This window comes from Vanessa tameamea, chromosome 14 (genome assembly GCF_037043105.1).
Source record: "Vanessa tameamea isolate UH-Manoa-2023 chromosome 14, ilVanTame1 primary haplotype, whole genome shotgun sequence".
Taxonomy (NCBI): domain Eukaryota; kingdom Metazoa; phylum Arthropoda; class Insecta; order Lepidoptera; family Nymphalidae; genus Vanessa; species Vanessa tameamea.
This window is the reverse complement of record NC_087322.1, coordinates 7,614,168-7,629,904: the sequence shown is the minus strand read 5'-3', so window position 1 is coordinate 7,629,904 and position 15,737 is coordinate 7,614,168. Positions and strand designations below refer to the sequence as shown.

Genomic DNA, 15,737 nt, shown 5'->3' with positions numbered 1-15,737 from the left:
TCAATATAATATATTATTCTCATTCGCGAGGTGATAATATATTTGTTGCCTGCGTATGTAGCCTTATTTAATCGACAAAGGAGTAAATAAACAAACCTTAGATTTAAGTATGCTGTAGAATTTACTTGTAGCTTTGATGTATTGTGTTCTACAAATATTTCCTGACCTTAATTATCTTTATTTATACTATACTATTCCACTTTAGTTCAGTTCAAATCCACTTTTATTTTACTTCCAATTTTTCGATACCGCTGAATCGATCTTCAAAATGTCATTTTATCGTAAATTCTCAATGATATCACGTGAATTCGACGTGAAATGTTGTTTATTTGTCTGTACTCCTCGTGTGTTTGAAATAGACTATCACACATGCACAACTAATCGTATTAATATAATAATTATAATATGTTAATAAAACGCAAAAAAATCTGCTAAAGTGTTTATATTTATTTTACTTCCAGTACCTTGTTATGTAAAAATTGTTAGTCTTTATTGGTGTCAGGCTTAGAGCAAAAAGATTAACCTTTACGTGTTGGTAAAGAACCACCGACTCCTTTGGCTTCTCTTCTTTTACGCGCTTTGACCAAGTCTTTCATTTGTAGCATCACATCGCTAAGGGGTTTTATTTCTGGTGGTTGAGGCATATCAGGAAATTGGGGCATCTCTTGTCTGGGTACCTTAAAATAATTGTACCATGATTAGTTATTACTTCGAATACATAACACAAATAAATTATAAAATCACATGTATGTTTATGAATAATAATAACATAAACATAAACATAATCAGCCTGTAAATTTCTCACTGCTGGGCTAAGGCCTCCTCTCCCGTTAAGGAGAAGGTATGGAGCATATTCCACCACGCTGCTCCAATGCGGGTTGGTGGAATACACATGTGGCAGAATTTCGTTGAAATTAGACACATGCAGGTTTCCTCACGATTTATTTTGATTCGATGAATTATAAACACAAATTAAGCACATGAAAATTCAGTGGTGCCTGCCTGGGTTTGAACCCGAAATAATCGGTTAAGATGCACGCGTTCTAACCACTGGGCCAAATTTAATTTAAATTTAATCAAATGCTTGATATTTTATTTGGTAAATTTTACTTGATAGCTAACCTAACTAAATCTAAGTTTTTACAAAAGTAATTTCTAATAAAATTGATAAAATTCAACTTGAACTTTTAAAATAAACCACTAGATATCTAATAAAATAGGCTAGATAAAAACATTAGAATGAACAACATTTTTTTATAAAGAAATATTATTCTCATTTCTTACCCGCTTTAGAGGTTTAAAATCTTCTTGGGAATCTTCAATAATACTTTTAAATGATATTTTTTGGCAATAGCATGAAGCAAGGCAAATGAAAACTAACATTAAAAAATGTGTGTATTTCATATTTGCTGGCCTTTGTTACATTGATATAATTTGAAATATACCCATCCTTATATGAGTTACGTCGTATGCGACTTTAACTGCACGCAAACATTTCGTAAACAATGCTTCATTTCCTGTGATGAACAAGATTACTTCGATCAAAATGTCAAACCCTCGATAAAAATTAATTACGATCTAGTTATAAAAGCGCTTGCATCATTCAAAAGCTCGAAACCTCATGCCTCATCTTGATGTTATCACGTTCAATTGAATGTAAATGATTACTTTTAATGTTATGTATATATGATTATAATCGGAAAATTAAAAGGAATTGCGCATTTTTTTTTCATGGTCTTCAATGACTGTATTTTTCCATTTTGGTATGAAACTATCGTAATATTTATTTTTGTAAGAGATACAACCAGGTAGGTATTATTATGTCACCTTGGTTTTACAAACGAACAAAGATGATGATGAATATCGAGTTTCCGAGTGGTTAAAATGTTAATGGTAATAAACATTACTAAGCTAAGATGTCAGATATTAGACATAATATGCGACTGTATTATCGTTTCTTTTTTTTTAATTATTGACTATCAATTATTATCGGTTAAGTATGACTTGATATACCTACCAACGAAAATGTCGCTATTATGTCGCTCTAGTATAGAATTGATTGTAGAGGTATGGCAGTATATAATCATTCCTCTCAATAGGTCATTTAAGTATTACGTAAACAGAATTTTAATATTTTTTAAACCTCATCTCACCTCATCAAAAAAAAATATCTGAGACAGACGGCTAGGGTTAATTAAGCTTCCTGTAGCTGCTAGGATCACGACAGTCTCGCTAGATTGTACTGAAATGATATTTCCACTGTAAGTGTAACGTAAAGTGACATTTCTAAAGAAAGTCCGTATTTTACTGTTCAATTAAGATATTTATAGCAAGGTAGCAATCCCAATGAATACATGCATTGTTAATATTTATCTAAATCGACGACGACTTTTAAGAAGACAATCGCAGAGATTAGGTTATGCCTACCGCACATTTATATATGTAGATTTTATCCTTCGTACTATTAATAAGGTTTTTGTACCAAAGTAGGGGTAATCCGAAAACATTTTTACAAAAAAAAATACCAAACTTCGATGCATAACGGTATAGGCAACGGCATCGAAGACTCTCTTGGACCTGTCTTATCCGTGGAATCATCGAGGTAATTGAGGAAATCCAGATCCGATGACGATACTTTCTTCTTTGGGTGTACATCAAAACTCAAGATATTTCTCTTGCAATACAGTCCAAGTTTGGGTAGTTGCTCTTACACATTTTTGTTATTGTTTTTGTTGTGTTTAAAAATGTTTGTGTTTTGCAATGTAATAAGCATTATAATTTGTATATAAGTTGCGTAACGCCAAACAGATTAACTAACAGACACTGATATTTCATGAACAACAAATTTTCGGTTTTTGCATTTTTTCTTATACATGTAAGACAAGATATTGCTTCTTGCGAAATTACATGATTACATGATACCTATAGATTTTTGATTTATTTTGCTAAAGTGTATGAAATGCAACATACAGGGCCATATATTTTGATTGCGTAGACTTAGAGGTTAGTTTCTGTTGTTTTCTGGGGGCACAGCACTGTCCCCACTAACTCTCACACAGCCGTGGATAATTATCCCTATTGAATTCTTAATATTGTGTAATTAATGTTAACACTATCACCCTAATCTAACATAGTATTTTGGCGTACTGTCATATATAATATATATGCTATCGAAGATATTGGGATTTAGACATAGACAATTGTATCTATTACTGTTTACTTCTAATAAACATATATTCCAAAGAAGTCTTAACATCCTTTTCTTAAAGCCATTCAAAAAACTTTCCAACTGTTGTAAATTTGTTACAAACAAAGTTAGACAGCCTGAATTTTCTATGACGAAAAGAACATACTATGACTAGGTACGTTCCTAAGTTACATAATATTCAAACGAATACTTTATGAAAGGTCGTCAGTCTAAGTATTTTGTCACTCGCCGATAATTACAATTCTAAGGTACTTCTAAAGACACACGAAATTCTAATTTCGAATATAGCTAGTGATTAGCCAATACCAAAATGTAAAAAAGTCTCATACTTCCTCCGCTGGTAAAAATTGTGAGATCCCATGTAAAATCAAGTCAGCTATTTTATTTAGTATTCTTGAAAGCAGTTCTAAATACTGACATATTTATATACAGACAGACATATAATATATACAATTGTTTCCTAATCAGTTACTTACTAAATATATTTTAAGGCGACTAGGTTACATTAGAAATAATAATTATTTGTATAATAAATATAGTGGCCACATATCACAAAGCCAGTTCTTATTATTTTATTTATTAAATATTAATGAGCTACCTAACTGATGGTAAGTGGTCACCACCGCGCATATACATTGAGAGTATGTAAAATATTAATCATTCCTTTGTACCATTTTTCAGGGAAAGTAAATAATAAAAAAGTTCAAATAAACATTGAACGTCAATTATTTATCTGTATTAAATAATTTCATTATTACGTAAATTAAACATGATTTACCTATTTGGGATCATTTTAAGAATCAATCATCAAAGTTGTAAAAAATTAGGTAGCAATTACCTATAAGTTTTTGTAAATTATACAATTATTAAAATTTAAACAATACTTGGCTTATCCTTAATCTCAATTATAACTTATTTTATTCGTAAATTAATAACCTTTGTGCTAGAATGTACGCTCTGGTTCTCAATGTGTAGTCTTAATTTGGCGTAGCAGATCGATGTTTTTATTATTTTTAGTTATTTCTACCGTTCCTTTACTGTTTTTAATTGTTCGATCTAAAACATTTTTTTTATCTTAAAAGTTTGCTTTTAGTTTTTAGTATAAAAACAATTAACATACTAAACTTTAAAATATATATGTTATCAATTTTTAACAAAAAAATGAAACTTCTACCACCAAGTTAAAACTTGTTCACTCGACAAGTGGACAGAACATAATGCCAGCTTTACATAATTGTCCAATAGATGTTCGTCAAACCCGTGGAGGGTTAGAGTGATGTTCTCTCCGACGACGGTAAATCATATACAGATTAAAAGCCGATGGCCGACTCACACGAAAAATGAATTCACTAATCACTTCATCGTCTTCCATAGTGAATGAAGTTGGAACGTATGCGAGTAGTAGTTTTGATCGATCGTGGGACAGATTGTAGTCATGTTAGAACGTTGAACGAATGTGTAGAGTCAGCATGATACTGAAGGAGAACGTTGAAAGATGCTCTTTTGCCTAATAATGACATTTGACAAAATTTTGCAATTTTGTCGCAAGTAGTACAGCCAACTGGCCAGTGATTATATTACACAGCATAGATCATTCCTACTGTCGCGATATAATTGCGGTAACAAAAGCGCCATAACTTTGATCGACTTATTTTTTTTTCATACAACTTTAAAAAATATATATATACTATTTGTTTGGAGGGTGAGTTGCTCGCGTCCGTGGGAGCTACTTTTTACAAAACCACACGTGTCCTCCGGGTGGTGCTAAACGAGCAACAACGCCGAGCATCGGGCGGCGGTAAATAACCCGACACCCTTAATCAAAGGGCGGCGTCAGTAGCCGTGAGGACTAAATAACCTCAAAAAGACTGGGACGGAAAGGAATGGAACACTACCGTTACTAATTTATCCCAAGAAACATACCATGCATAGCAGCACTACAAGGAATGGTTTGTTGAGCCACCTGGCTGACACCCGGCGCCAGGGTGGGTCTGGGCCTCCTGGTGTGAAATTGGCGACCGGCTAAAAGTCAGTGTATCGACAGGCTGCTGGTAGAAAATGGGCTACTGTTGATCAAATACCACCAACGCAACGTAGACAAACAATGAAGGAAATCCTGAATTTGGCCACCTGGAATGTAAGAGGTCTTTAGTGTACAGGAGAGCCACACGCATGGCGGTCATGACCCTCAGTAATGAGGAAACGACTAGGAAGAAGAATGTTTATTACATTAATTTAAATCATTTTCCTTAGGATAATTTATTTCAATGACAATACTTGTCTTAAACATTTTCAGTACCTACTTTTATTTTGGGAATTTCCCTTTGAGCTTAGATATTACGTTAATGAGTTCAAAATTTGAACTTCAAATCGGTGGCGTAGCCATCAGAGGTCAAGGCGTCACGCTGCAATATATAATATATAAAAATAAACGAATAGTTTAGGAATAATATTCTGCAAAAGGTAGTAAAGGTAACATAGTTTATAGATAAATACATATAATCTGCTAAAAACATGAACCCCCTTTTGATTTGGGTACAGCTACAGGGTAATTATTATTGTTTATTGTCGAGGAAAACATACCTATAGTTATCTTAAAATAAATAAATAAAACGTTTAGAAGACACAAAAACCAACGCAAGCAGAAACCGAAGTCGACTAAAATGATACACTAATTAAGCAATTTTAAGAATTTATATAAACTATACGAACAAAAAAATGAAAGTTAACGTTATTAAGAAAATAATAAACTGACAAATATTATAAAAACCTTATTCTTTTTTTTAAGTGTACTTCATAACGTATTAAATGAAAAAAAAAACATCATCAATATCATTGAAACTTAACTATGAGTCATGCAAGAAGAGTACAAGAAAGTATTGCGCGCATAGTTAGTCCTTGTTTTATAACTATCACCTAGTTACAAGAATGATTACGGGTCTGTAAGCGAGGTTTTATATAAATGTTAGTTAAAAGGTATAGATAATTAAGGAGGTTTCTCAAAATCTTCAATAGAAAAATTTCGCCTCTGGTTTTACAATTGTGATGTAAAAATATTAAAGTGTACATTTTTAACTTCAGTTTTATGCATTAAGTTCCTATAAATATTATTCACTTATTCAGTATTTTTTTACTGACGCTCCCTAGTCCCTATATCGTTCGAGAAATGTCATTTTCAATTTAATTGACAAGGTCTCATTCTAATAGCGCTGGGATATGAGTTTTTATAAGACATATTACAAATATTGGGTTACATAATTTATTTTCTGATGTCAATCGTAAGTAAAAAGAATTTATTTTCAGATTTTTCATTCATAAAATAAATTATTAGCAGTGCAGGTTTTTCAACTATTGTTAAAATATATTTAATTATTTACACTTGCAACTCTACGCTATTTTGATTCTTTGGTTTATTGATACCCTCGGAGGCGGTATTGTTAAAATTTTTTGGTAACAGAAACCGGCTTGTAACGCAAGACAATATTCTCATCCTCATTTAAACTAAGAAAATCAAAAATGGAATCTACAACTACGCCAGTAGTTGCAGCTAATGCTGGTAAAATTTACAAAGTTGCGACTAGAGTAGGACGAGGTATACCAGAAATAACTAAGGTTTATACGAAGAAGTGTTCTTGTCGAAGAGAAAAAACTATCGTCTTTTGTCGAGCATGTGGCTACTACTGCCATGGACGTATTCGATTGAAATGTGAAACACACCCCCGGGTAAGATCTAATAAAACAATATAAAATGAAGTGGTGTCATTTATTGTTTTGTTTCAATAACATTGTTTAATTTATATTACAGGTTACATTTTTATTGGATATTGCTGAATGCCCTCGATGCCATTCTTCAGTATTTCTGGATGAATATTTTGGCGACCTGTAATTTGTTATGACTGAAATGTCGACTCTCCGTCTCCTTTATATTCTCCTCATTCATATTTAAACTAAGATATTGTTAAGTTTGTGTTATCTAAATATGATTTGAATGACTAAAGTTTTTAAGGTGTTGATTACCATTTTTATTTGAGCCTATTTACTTGTATACTGTTAATATTTAAAACAATTAGGCTTTTATGATAAAAACCTGATTTGTTTGTTAAATTTAGTGCTATATGAGTAAATATCCTTTCTTTATGTATGTTAATTAGTGGTTATTAATTAGTATTAAGTTATGCCGATAGGGTTAACGGTAAATAAATGCAACATGATAAATATACAATCTCTTTCTTGTACTAAACCCAATATCTCATTACTAGGTTTATGCTTATTTTTAAGCTCTAATTTCTTTTAAATACAAATTTCATTCTTGTTTTTATGTATCTATAAGCAACAATATGAATTACTTTAATGATCTGACTCAACTAAATGTAAGTCGAGTCAGTCAAAGTAATTTGACTCTTATATGTCATCATTTTGTTTAAGATTTTAAATATAAAATTAAATGATGACTTATCAACTTCATATTAAAAATATTACCTTAATTCTAAATAGAATTTACAAATAAAATGTAAACCCAATAAGCCAGACAAAATGTTATTTCATTGATGGTTTTTAGGGTTGAATGAGAACATAGAGTTTCATCATATTCCTTTATTATAAATATTATAGAATCTAATTACAACTAATTTGTATAACAGTTTTTTCATGTGTTATATAGAAAACCAGCTTGGGACATCGGATCTATCCTTGTTACGTTCTATGTAATTTTTAAAAGACTTTTTGGCTTCATCTAATGACTTCATATCATCATCACCATCACCCTTTTTCTTCTCAAATATATTGGGGAAATCAAATTTCATCGTTTTTGGCTGAAAAATTTAAATATAATGGTCTCTTTAAAGATGATTATAATGTTTAAACTACATTCATTTTATGTGAAATTGCCTGTGGATAGAATAAATAGGTTTGAACCAAAGTATGCTGACACACACATGTGTTGTGTGTTTATAACTTATTTTAAGAAAAAAACTGAATTTATTGCATTAAATCATCATTAATCAAGAAATGTTTAAGTAGAAGCTATAACCTAAAATTTGAAGAGGCTAGGTAAATGCATACTGTTTATAAATATTGCCTACTTTCATCCAATACTTCTTAAATAAACATTAAACCAAACAACATAAGAAATATAAACTTTATTTCAGTTAAATATAAGCACTCATCATATTAATAGTTCTTTTAATGCATTTATTATAAGCAAGTCAATATGGTTGAACAATGTGATTGTTAATAGGACATCATTATAACAAGTAAATAGTGGAAGTTAAATTTCTTCAATAACGCAATAGCACATTAAAAAGACATAATCATTTTTATTTGAATAATATGTATAAATATGTTACAAATGTATCATTTAATATCTGCATATGCAAAAATGCAATTTTTTTAAAGAGTACTTACCAAAGTTACATATGCAAACTTTACATCGTCATCTTTTACAATATAGCCCTTTCCAATGTCTTTCCGAAATTTCCCCATTGCAATTCGTGTTTTTACGTCCACTACAGGGACATTATAAATTTTCTCTATATAGTTTTTAACGTCGTGTTTTGTCATTTCAATTGAACAGTGAAATGTTACTTTGCTTGGTTGTTGTCGGCCCTCAGGGCGTACTAATTTCATCCAAAAATTTGGTAAAAATACTCTTAATTGTGGATTTCCTTTTTGGTATATAGGATACCTGTAATTCAATAAACATTATTTTTAGTGTCGTTAATTGAGGCTAATTAAATAAGTAATTACAACTTACCATCGTGTTGACATTTTTGTTAAATAATTTATTTATTTCTTTATAGAAATTATATAAATTGATATAAATTTGTAGGTTTTTAAAGTAGTAACCTAAAAGCACTTGACAGTTGACACTCCGAATACAATACAAATTACAAAAGTCAACACAGAGTCACATCACAGACACACTATCAGAATCACAATTCTCAGATGACGAAAGATAGTGTACACACTTAAAACTTTAAGGGTAAGTACTAAAGGATAACTTTCAGCTGTGCAATGTAATTTTCTTAGGTTAGGCGAGATCCATTTTATTTTTATTTTTTTCCGTTTTAACTGGTCTTAATTTTTCGATCATTTTTTTTTTCAATTACCCTTTAAAGTTTGCCTGTAAATTAATTTTACACATATGTAGAAAATGTTAAGTATTGATTTGAAATGTTAATGTTTCATGAGTGTTTTCTGAGACGAACTTTTTTGTATTTAAATAAAGTTAAGTTAATTATTAGTAATATGTTAGCTATAGATATTTACTTTTAAATACCTAATTTAACATTTTACGAACAACTAAAGATACAGAAAAATGAAATATAAAATGTAACATTTGTCAATAGTGATTGACAAATGTATATTTGTCTGTTAAACAATAAGATTAAAAAAAAAGGTTTTATGAAGAATATTTAAATAGTATTATGGTAACATCAATGTAGAGACAAGTCAGTCGTGTAAAATTGTAAATATAGTAATTTTATTCTTAATCTGTAGGTTTGGTTTGTGGACACTGGCAGTCATAAAGATGGCGGTGGCCTTGTCACCCGATCAAGAGTTGGTAAGTTTAATTTTTTAAATGTTTTCTTTAAAAAGTCTTGTCTTATTCTCTCTGGTTACGGTTTATTTATTTAACATATATGTCTTTTAGAATTTTTGTTATAAGACTTATTCATAATACGATTTAACTTAAGTCGTTCTACGTTTACCATGTCATCAGTGTTTGTTTTGATTTCGTTTATAGCGTTAGGATTTTGTATAAAAATACATACAATATATTTTGGTAAAAAACATTAAGATGTCAAATTAAAGTCGGGATTTAATTATACTGTATAGTTAAATAAGAACGATCCTTTAATTTCATTTTTGTCGTGTATGTACCATAACAATATATTAATATTGAAAGAAATATCTGTTGTATACTAGAGTACTTGCACTTTAAGTGGTTTATTTATATTTCATCATTTTTGTTTAAATTTTTGAAACTTTTCGTTAATTTTGTAATAAAAGTAGTGGTTTGTAAATTTCAACATTATATTGGAATGTAACAATATAAGGTATACTAAAAATCATTTCCAAAAGATAAAAGAATGCAAAAGTTGTTCACTTGTTCTTTTATCATGTTGTTGGAGCTTATTTATTATACAAATAGCAAAATTGTACTTTATCAAATCAAATGTATTTTATTTAAGTAAACCTTAAAATGAAGCATTTTTGAATTGTCAATATTTAAACACTAACAATTGTTTTCAAAAGATTTTTTTCATTTTCATCCACACTTTGATATGGTGAATTAATCGTCTCTTTACTCATCAGTAGTTTTTCATATTGTCGTTGCGCCTGCAAAAGTTGCTATGTGATTTTTAGATTGTTATGCCATTTTAATCGTTAAGTCATTTAAAAAGTTTATCAGTGATGTAGATTGTTACGTTTTTCTAGTGAATGTGAATAGCATTAATTAAAATTAGAATCTTAGTAATAGGAGTTACGTGACTTCTTGACTAAGTGATTCACTTTATTAACATGCTCAACTTCACCATTACTTTACCCGTGCGGTGATACTCTTTCTGAAAAAAAATCCTAAATGGGATAAAGATAAGTCTAGTGTTGCTGATTTTGTTATAAAGCCCAATTTTTAAACTAATAAGATTGAGGAATATCATTATAGTGGGCATAGATTATTTCCCCAATGACATAGGAGAATAGGAATCTAATAAGTAACTTAAATTTGAAAAATTAAGATCTTGTATGACCTAACCTGATACTAAATTACAATATACCAAAAGCAAAATTATTAGTCATAGTATCATGGATGGTTTACATGAACTTGCAAGAGTAGCTCACTGTTACACTTTCAACTGAGGGACACTAATTCAGAGATTTAAAGGTTTTACGAAGAAGTTTGTACCATGGATCATTTGATAACAGAACATAGCAAAAACACAGAAAACCTACAAATCAGTCAACAATAAGACATATAATAATAACAAAATTATACTTTTTTTGTGGTAAATGAACCACAAATTATATGATGATGGAATTATTTTTTAACATAAATTTTAAAATCATGTCATAAAACTTTATTAATAAAGTGAAATTCATAAAATTATATTTTTTTCAACTACAAAAATCTTGATTGAATATAATAATTAAAAGAATAATTATAAAAAATTAATAATGATTTTAATGATATTACTGATCAAAACTTAAAAATGACACTGTAAAATGAAAGCAGATGATCGTTATTCTGGACCAGAGCATCCTAATCTTCATTTTTGAGAAACAGAGTTCAAAATAATAGTATGTAAGCCTGTAGAATAAATCATGTATATGTAGTATCCAAATAGGTCCATATAAGCTCCACTCTACCACCAGTATAGTACCATGTTAACAATAGAATGGATATAAATAAACATTATCATGATTCTTATAATTTTTGACTGTGTGAAGTGGCAGATGTCAAGCATTTCCAAAAAATTTAACAGACAATATTTTTTTTGTATTTTACTTGAAACCTAATTTTAATCCCTATTATGTGTTGAAAGTAATTGTTCAGCCCAATGTGGCCAATTCGGAAATAGAATAGACTATCGATTGAACGGTCGACGACCGGTCGCGACATCCGCCTCGCCTCTGTTTGTATCTGATGCTTAATCAGTGTTTGACGGCTTGTAGAAATTATCAAAGAAATTTATATCCTCTGAGATGTACTCGCCTCACGAGGATTCATAGAATATTAAAGGTATTTTTTTACGTTGGTCTTACCTTTGCTATAGATACTAATATCATCACGGAACTTATGTTTTTCCAATAGAAGTTAATATTTTCTACAACGTAATTATAATACAAGTTACACATTATATGTACAAAACAGATAAAATAAAATTTAAATAAAATTTTATCTGTTCTAATTTAGGCAGACCAGGCCAGGCAAATTTGTATTAGGAATTTTAGCGAGCTCGTGTGAGTAAACGACACCGAGTCTGGCTATACTATCGCAAAACGGCAATATATTTTTTTATTGCTGTAGTTGTGATTTGTAGGATACAATGGCATTAGTTTACTAACTCAGGTGTATTTTGGGTATGGTTATTAAATTTACTATCGGGTAACCAATTTGCCCCACTACTTTCCTATAGGATATTGGTGCGCGATAGCTAATAAAAAATATTTTATGTAAATTGAATATTTAAGTCAGTTTGATCACGTTAAATGTGCTGTAGAATTGTTTACTTGTGGCGTATATTTAGCCACGTGCGAGTACCCCGACGTAGTCTGCCGTAAATATAATCGTTGTTTTCGAAACTTCCGTTAAATCTATTTATGAATCAAAGTCAATAAATTGCAGGTATAAGATGAAATGGAAATTACGTGGTAACGGAAACTACTCGCAATAAATCGCTTAGTTTAAGTGTGAGTGACGGTAAGAGGACGGTATTCAATCCAGTTATATTACCGACTTCATTTATCACACTATACATTTTATATTCACTTAATTTATTAAACACTTAAAATGTTTGTATATATGTTTTGTAATTTACCATATAATTATTTTAAACTTATTAATAACTATTTGCCTCTAGGTATAATATAATTGTCTGGCTCTCGAATTGCAATAGCATGATGATTGATAAACGATTCCCAATTATATTTCGATATCAAATAAGTGTGTTAAATGAATAATTGTATGTATATTTTAAATTATTTCATTGTTAAAAAATTGGGACAGTTTTTCACGCTCGTTGATAAAAGATGACAATGTGCTAATGGAAGCATGTCCGTAGCAACGGACCCGTCTCACAGGCTCAGTTTATACCTCCCTTGTCCCACTTTATCTTTCAATTCATGTCAATGACAGTTTATTAAATTGAAGTTGTGTGTATATTTTACACATAAACCATTCAATCACTACCTTCAATTTAGAGGTTTTCTCCACTTAATTATATTTTTACGTAAAGATGATTCTAATAGACGTGAAATTATCATGAGCATTTATCGTAATATCCAATCATAATTTCAAATGAATTTTACATTATTTTCAATCGAATGTCGTTGCGTCATATTTCCACTCACTCCTTTTGTGTACGCAAGGCGTTTCTCAGAAGAATCTACTTGTAACTAGTGTTTTGCATACATTTATAAGTGATAATAATTTGTAAAATTTAATGTATCGTGAACTATATATTTAATGTAACACTTACTACTATTAGAAATGCGAAAATGACTTTATTTATTTGTTTGGTACGTTTTCACGTCTTAACTATAAAACCGATCATCATGAAATTTTGCATACATCAAGGGGCTCCCCCTGGTGTATAGAAAAGACACTGTATCTAATACCTCCCCTTTTACGCGGGCGTTTACTTTTCTTTTGTTTGAATTAGAACAAATTTATTTAAGGATAAAGTTTGATCTCTTCTGATCACCTACGCATTATAACAATATTGTTGTCATCCCACGCAACAGAAGCGGGCGGGGGCGTGTCGGTTGACTCACAATATGTGTTTTTATGATATTAATACGCTGAAGCATATTCATTTAAATTTACATAAAGCATGTGTTATCAACTTGATGCTTTTGTGGCAGGTAAAATTTTAGGCATACCTCATGTAAATGAATATTCGTTTATTCATGCAATAAATTATGGATAACCTATGAGAAATTAATATCAAATGTAAAATAAATTATATAAAATGCTTATTTTTTATATGTTAAGCGTTAAATTTAGATATATAAAGATTGTTTCTTGAATAGAGGCTGACTTTAATTTTAAATAAATTAAATTTTTACGCTAAAATTTAAACATTTATTAAGAAAACATAATTATGCTTTTTGTCATTTCTATTTCGCTTCATTGGACTACCTACCTGTTAATTACTTTCCCTTTTCATACATTTAGGTTTGAATTAACATAATAGTGAAATTAGTTTCATTTCGTTACTGTAATAAAATCCAATTCATTCGCAAATCATTGACAAACATTTGAAGATTTTTTTTACAAGTAAGCTTTTATTGCCTAACATTCTAGAATTAATAAATATACCTTACGTAATGACAATGTAAATGACACCCGTTAGTCATAACAAAATATAGTTTTCTTGTTTTTTCTTAGTTTTATTATAAAATTTTAATATGGCTAATATAAGTTATGTTTATCAATAACGTCATATTCTTGATTTAAAGTGCATCTTATACTAACAATATTTGTATTTATATAATTAAATAATGTTCCTAAATGACTAGTGTTCAGGGTCTGTGCAGACTGAATAGGTACAACCGGATTAAATATTATACCAGTAAGAAGCATAAATAACTTACAGCTGCTTTTTCTTACGGCACGCTATTACGATGTCTTCGTCTTCGAAATTGCCGTCGAAAGTTCAACATAATGTGCAATCTCATTCCATAATTTAATAATTTTATCGATTTTTTTAAAGAGAAGTTAATAAGAAGAATTGACGTGCAATAATTTAACATGTTATTATTATTAAATTAATATATAATAATAAATATTTAATGTTATGTCAAATAAGGAAAGTGAGTTGTTGATTTTGGACGAACTCTTGTTTACGTTCTTATTGACCCGACTTTCTGCCTCACTGGTTGATTTTTGTCTATGTTGTGACAGTTGCAATTTGTGGCCGAGTGCGCGCGATCGTGTGTCCACGTTTTAAATATTTATGGCACATTTCGTGATATCAGTATATAAACTTGTTTGTATACAAAAAAATGTGTATCTTATCGGAACGTATGTCAAGGGCTTAAATCGTTTTAAAGTGATGTTAATTTGTCGTTTAAAATACGATTGTTAATCTTATTTTTCATTAATTAAATATGTTTTAAATTTTAATATTTAGTAATTTAGAGCAATGACATCGGGTTGAATTAAAACCATGAAATCTGCACTAATATGTTTGTATAGAATTAATTTTCTTCAAGTCAAAAATCTAAATTTTACAAATATAACTACTAAAGTACTCCAAGTAAATTTCTATCTAAGCTTTAGATGTTACTAATGAATCATATTGATTTAATTATTTATTATTGTATTTTACTCAGTTATCGATATGATTTTTCGAATTAAAGTCGGGTCAAAACTGTCGTGCAATAATTAGATTTATATATCTGATATCGATAGTTCTGCTGTTACGGTGCTTTTAATTCTTACTTAGTTCGTAAACATACTAGCAAAACATCCTAAAACTACCACGTTATATAATTTTCTGAATATGTTAATTTTATTCTAAACTCTAGATCATCGTTTGTCTGATTAACTCAAATGTGCTTCCTTTTTTACAAATTGTAATTTGTTTTTAAACTTTTTTGAAGAAGTGCGAATAGTGTGAGTACTAAAATTAGCCTGTCGCTTCTACTGAACCAACAGAGCTTTAGAGTTTACTTCTCTACGATTACTGAGACCTTTTTTGATCTTTCTCGTCTTACCAGCCAAGTGAGCCTTGATCTTACCAGCCAAATAGGTTTCAATATAAGGTTAAATTAGTTTTTTTTTGTTATTATACTACTCCGA

General features: G+C 29.9%; 2 protein-coding genes, 1 long non-coding RNA gene and 1 other non-coding gene across 4 annotated transcripts in view; 2 read left to right on the top strand and 2 right to left on the bottom strand.

Moving 5' to 3' along the window:
• Positions 1-427: 427 nt before the first annotated feature.
• On the bottom strand, positions 428-1,545 carry LOC135193625 (uncharacterized). The gene is made up of 2 exons (XR_010309340.1): positions 1,285-1,545; positions 428-677 (listed from the first exon to the last, which is right to left on the bottom strand). It is a non-coding gene; the product is annotated as an uncharacterized LOC135193625 (long non-coding RNA).
• A 5,008-nt stretch (positions 1,546-6,553) lies between these two features.
• LOC113398834 (uncharacterized) lies at positions 6,554-7,430 on the top strand. Its single transcript, XR_010309335.1, has 2 exons — positions 6,554-6,931; positions 7,014-7,430. It is a non-coding gene; the product is annotated as an uncharacterized LOC113398834 (transcript).
• A 356-nt stretch (positions 7,431-7,786) lies between these two features.
• Positions 7,787-9,087, bottom strand: LOC113398832 (large ribosomal subunit protein uL23m). Its single transcript, XM_026637775.2, has 3 exons — positions 8,961-9,087; positions 8,612-8,891; positions 7,787-8,019 (listed from the first exon to the last, which is right to left on the bottom strand). Exons 1-3 carry the CDS (start codon positions 8,972-8,974, stop codon positions 7,861-7,863), a joined length of 453 nt encoding a protein of 150 aa, XP_026493560.2. The 5' UTR covers positions 8,975-9,087; the 3' UTR covers positions 7,787-7,860.
• A 559-nt stretch (positions 9,088-9,646) lies between these two features.
• Positions 9,647-15,737, top strand: part of LOC113398826 (tyrosine-protein phosphatase non-receptor type 9) — a 48,415-nt gene continuing 42,324 nt past the window's right edge. The window contains exon 1 of the mRNA XM_026637766.2: positions 9,647-9,770. Within this exon, the coding sequence (XP_026493551.2) occupies positions 9,738-9,770 (33 nt within the window). The 5' untranslated portion in view covers positions 9,647-9,737. The remainder of the gene's footprint in view (positions 9,771-15,737) is intronic.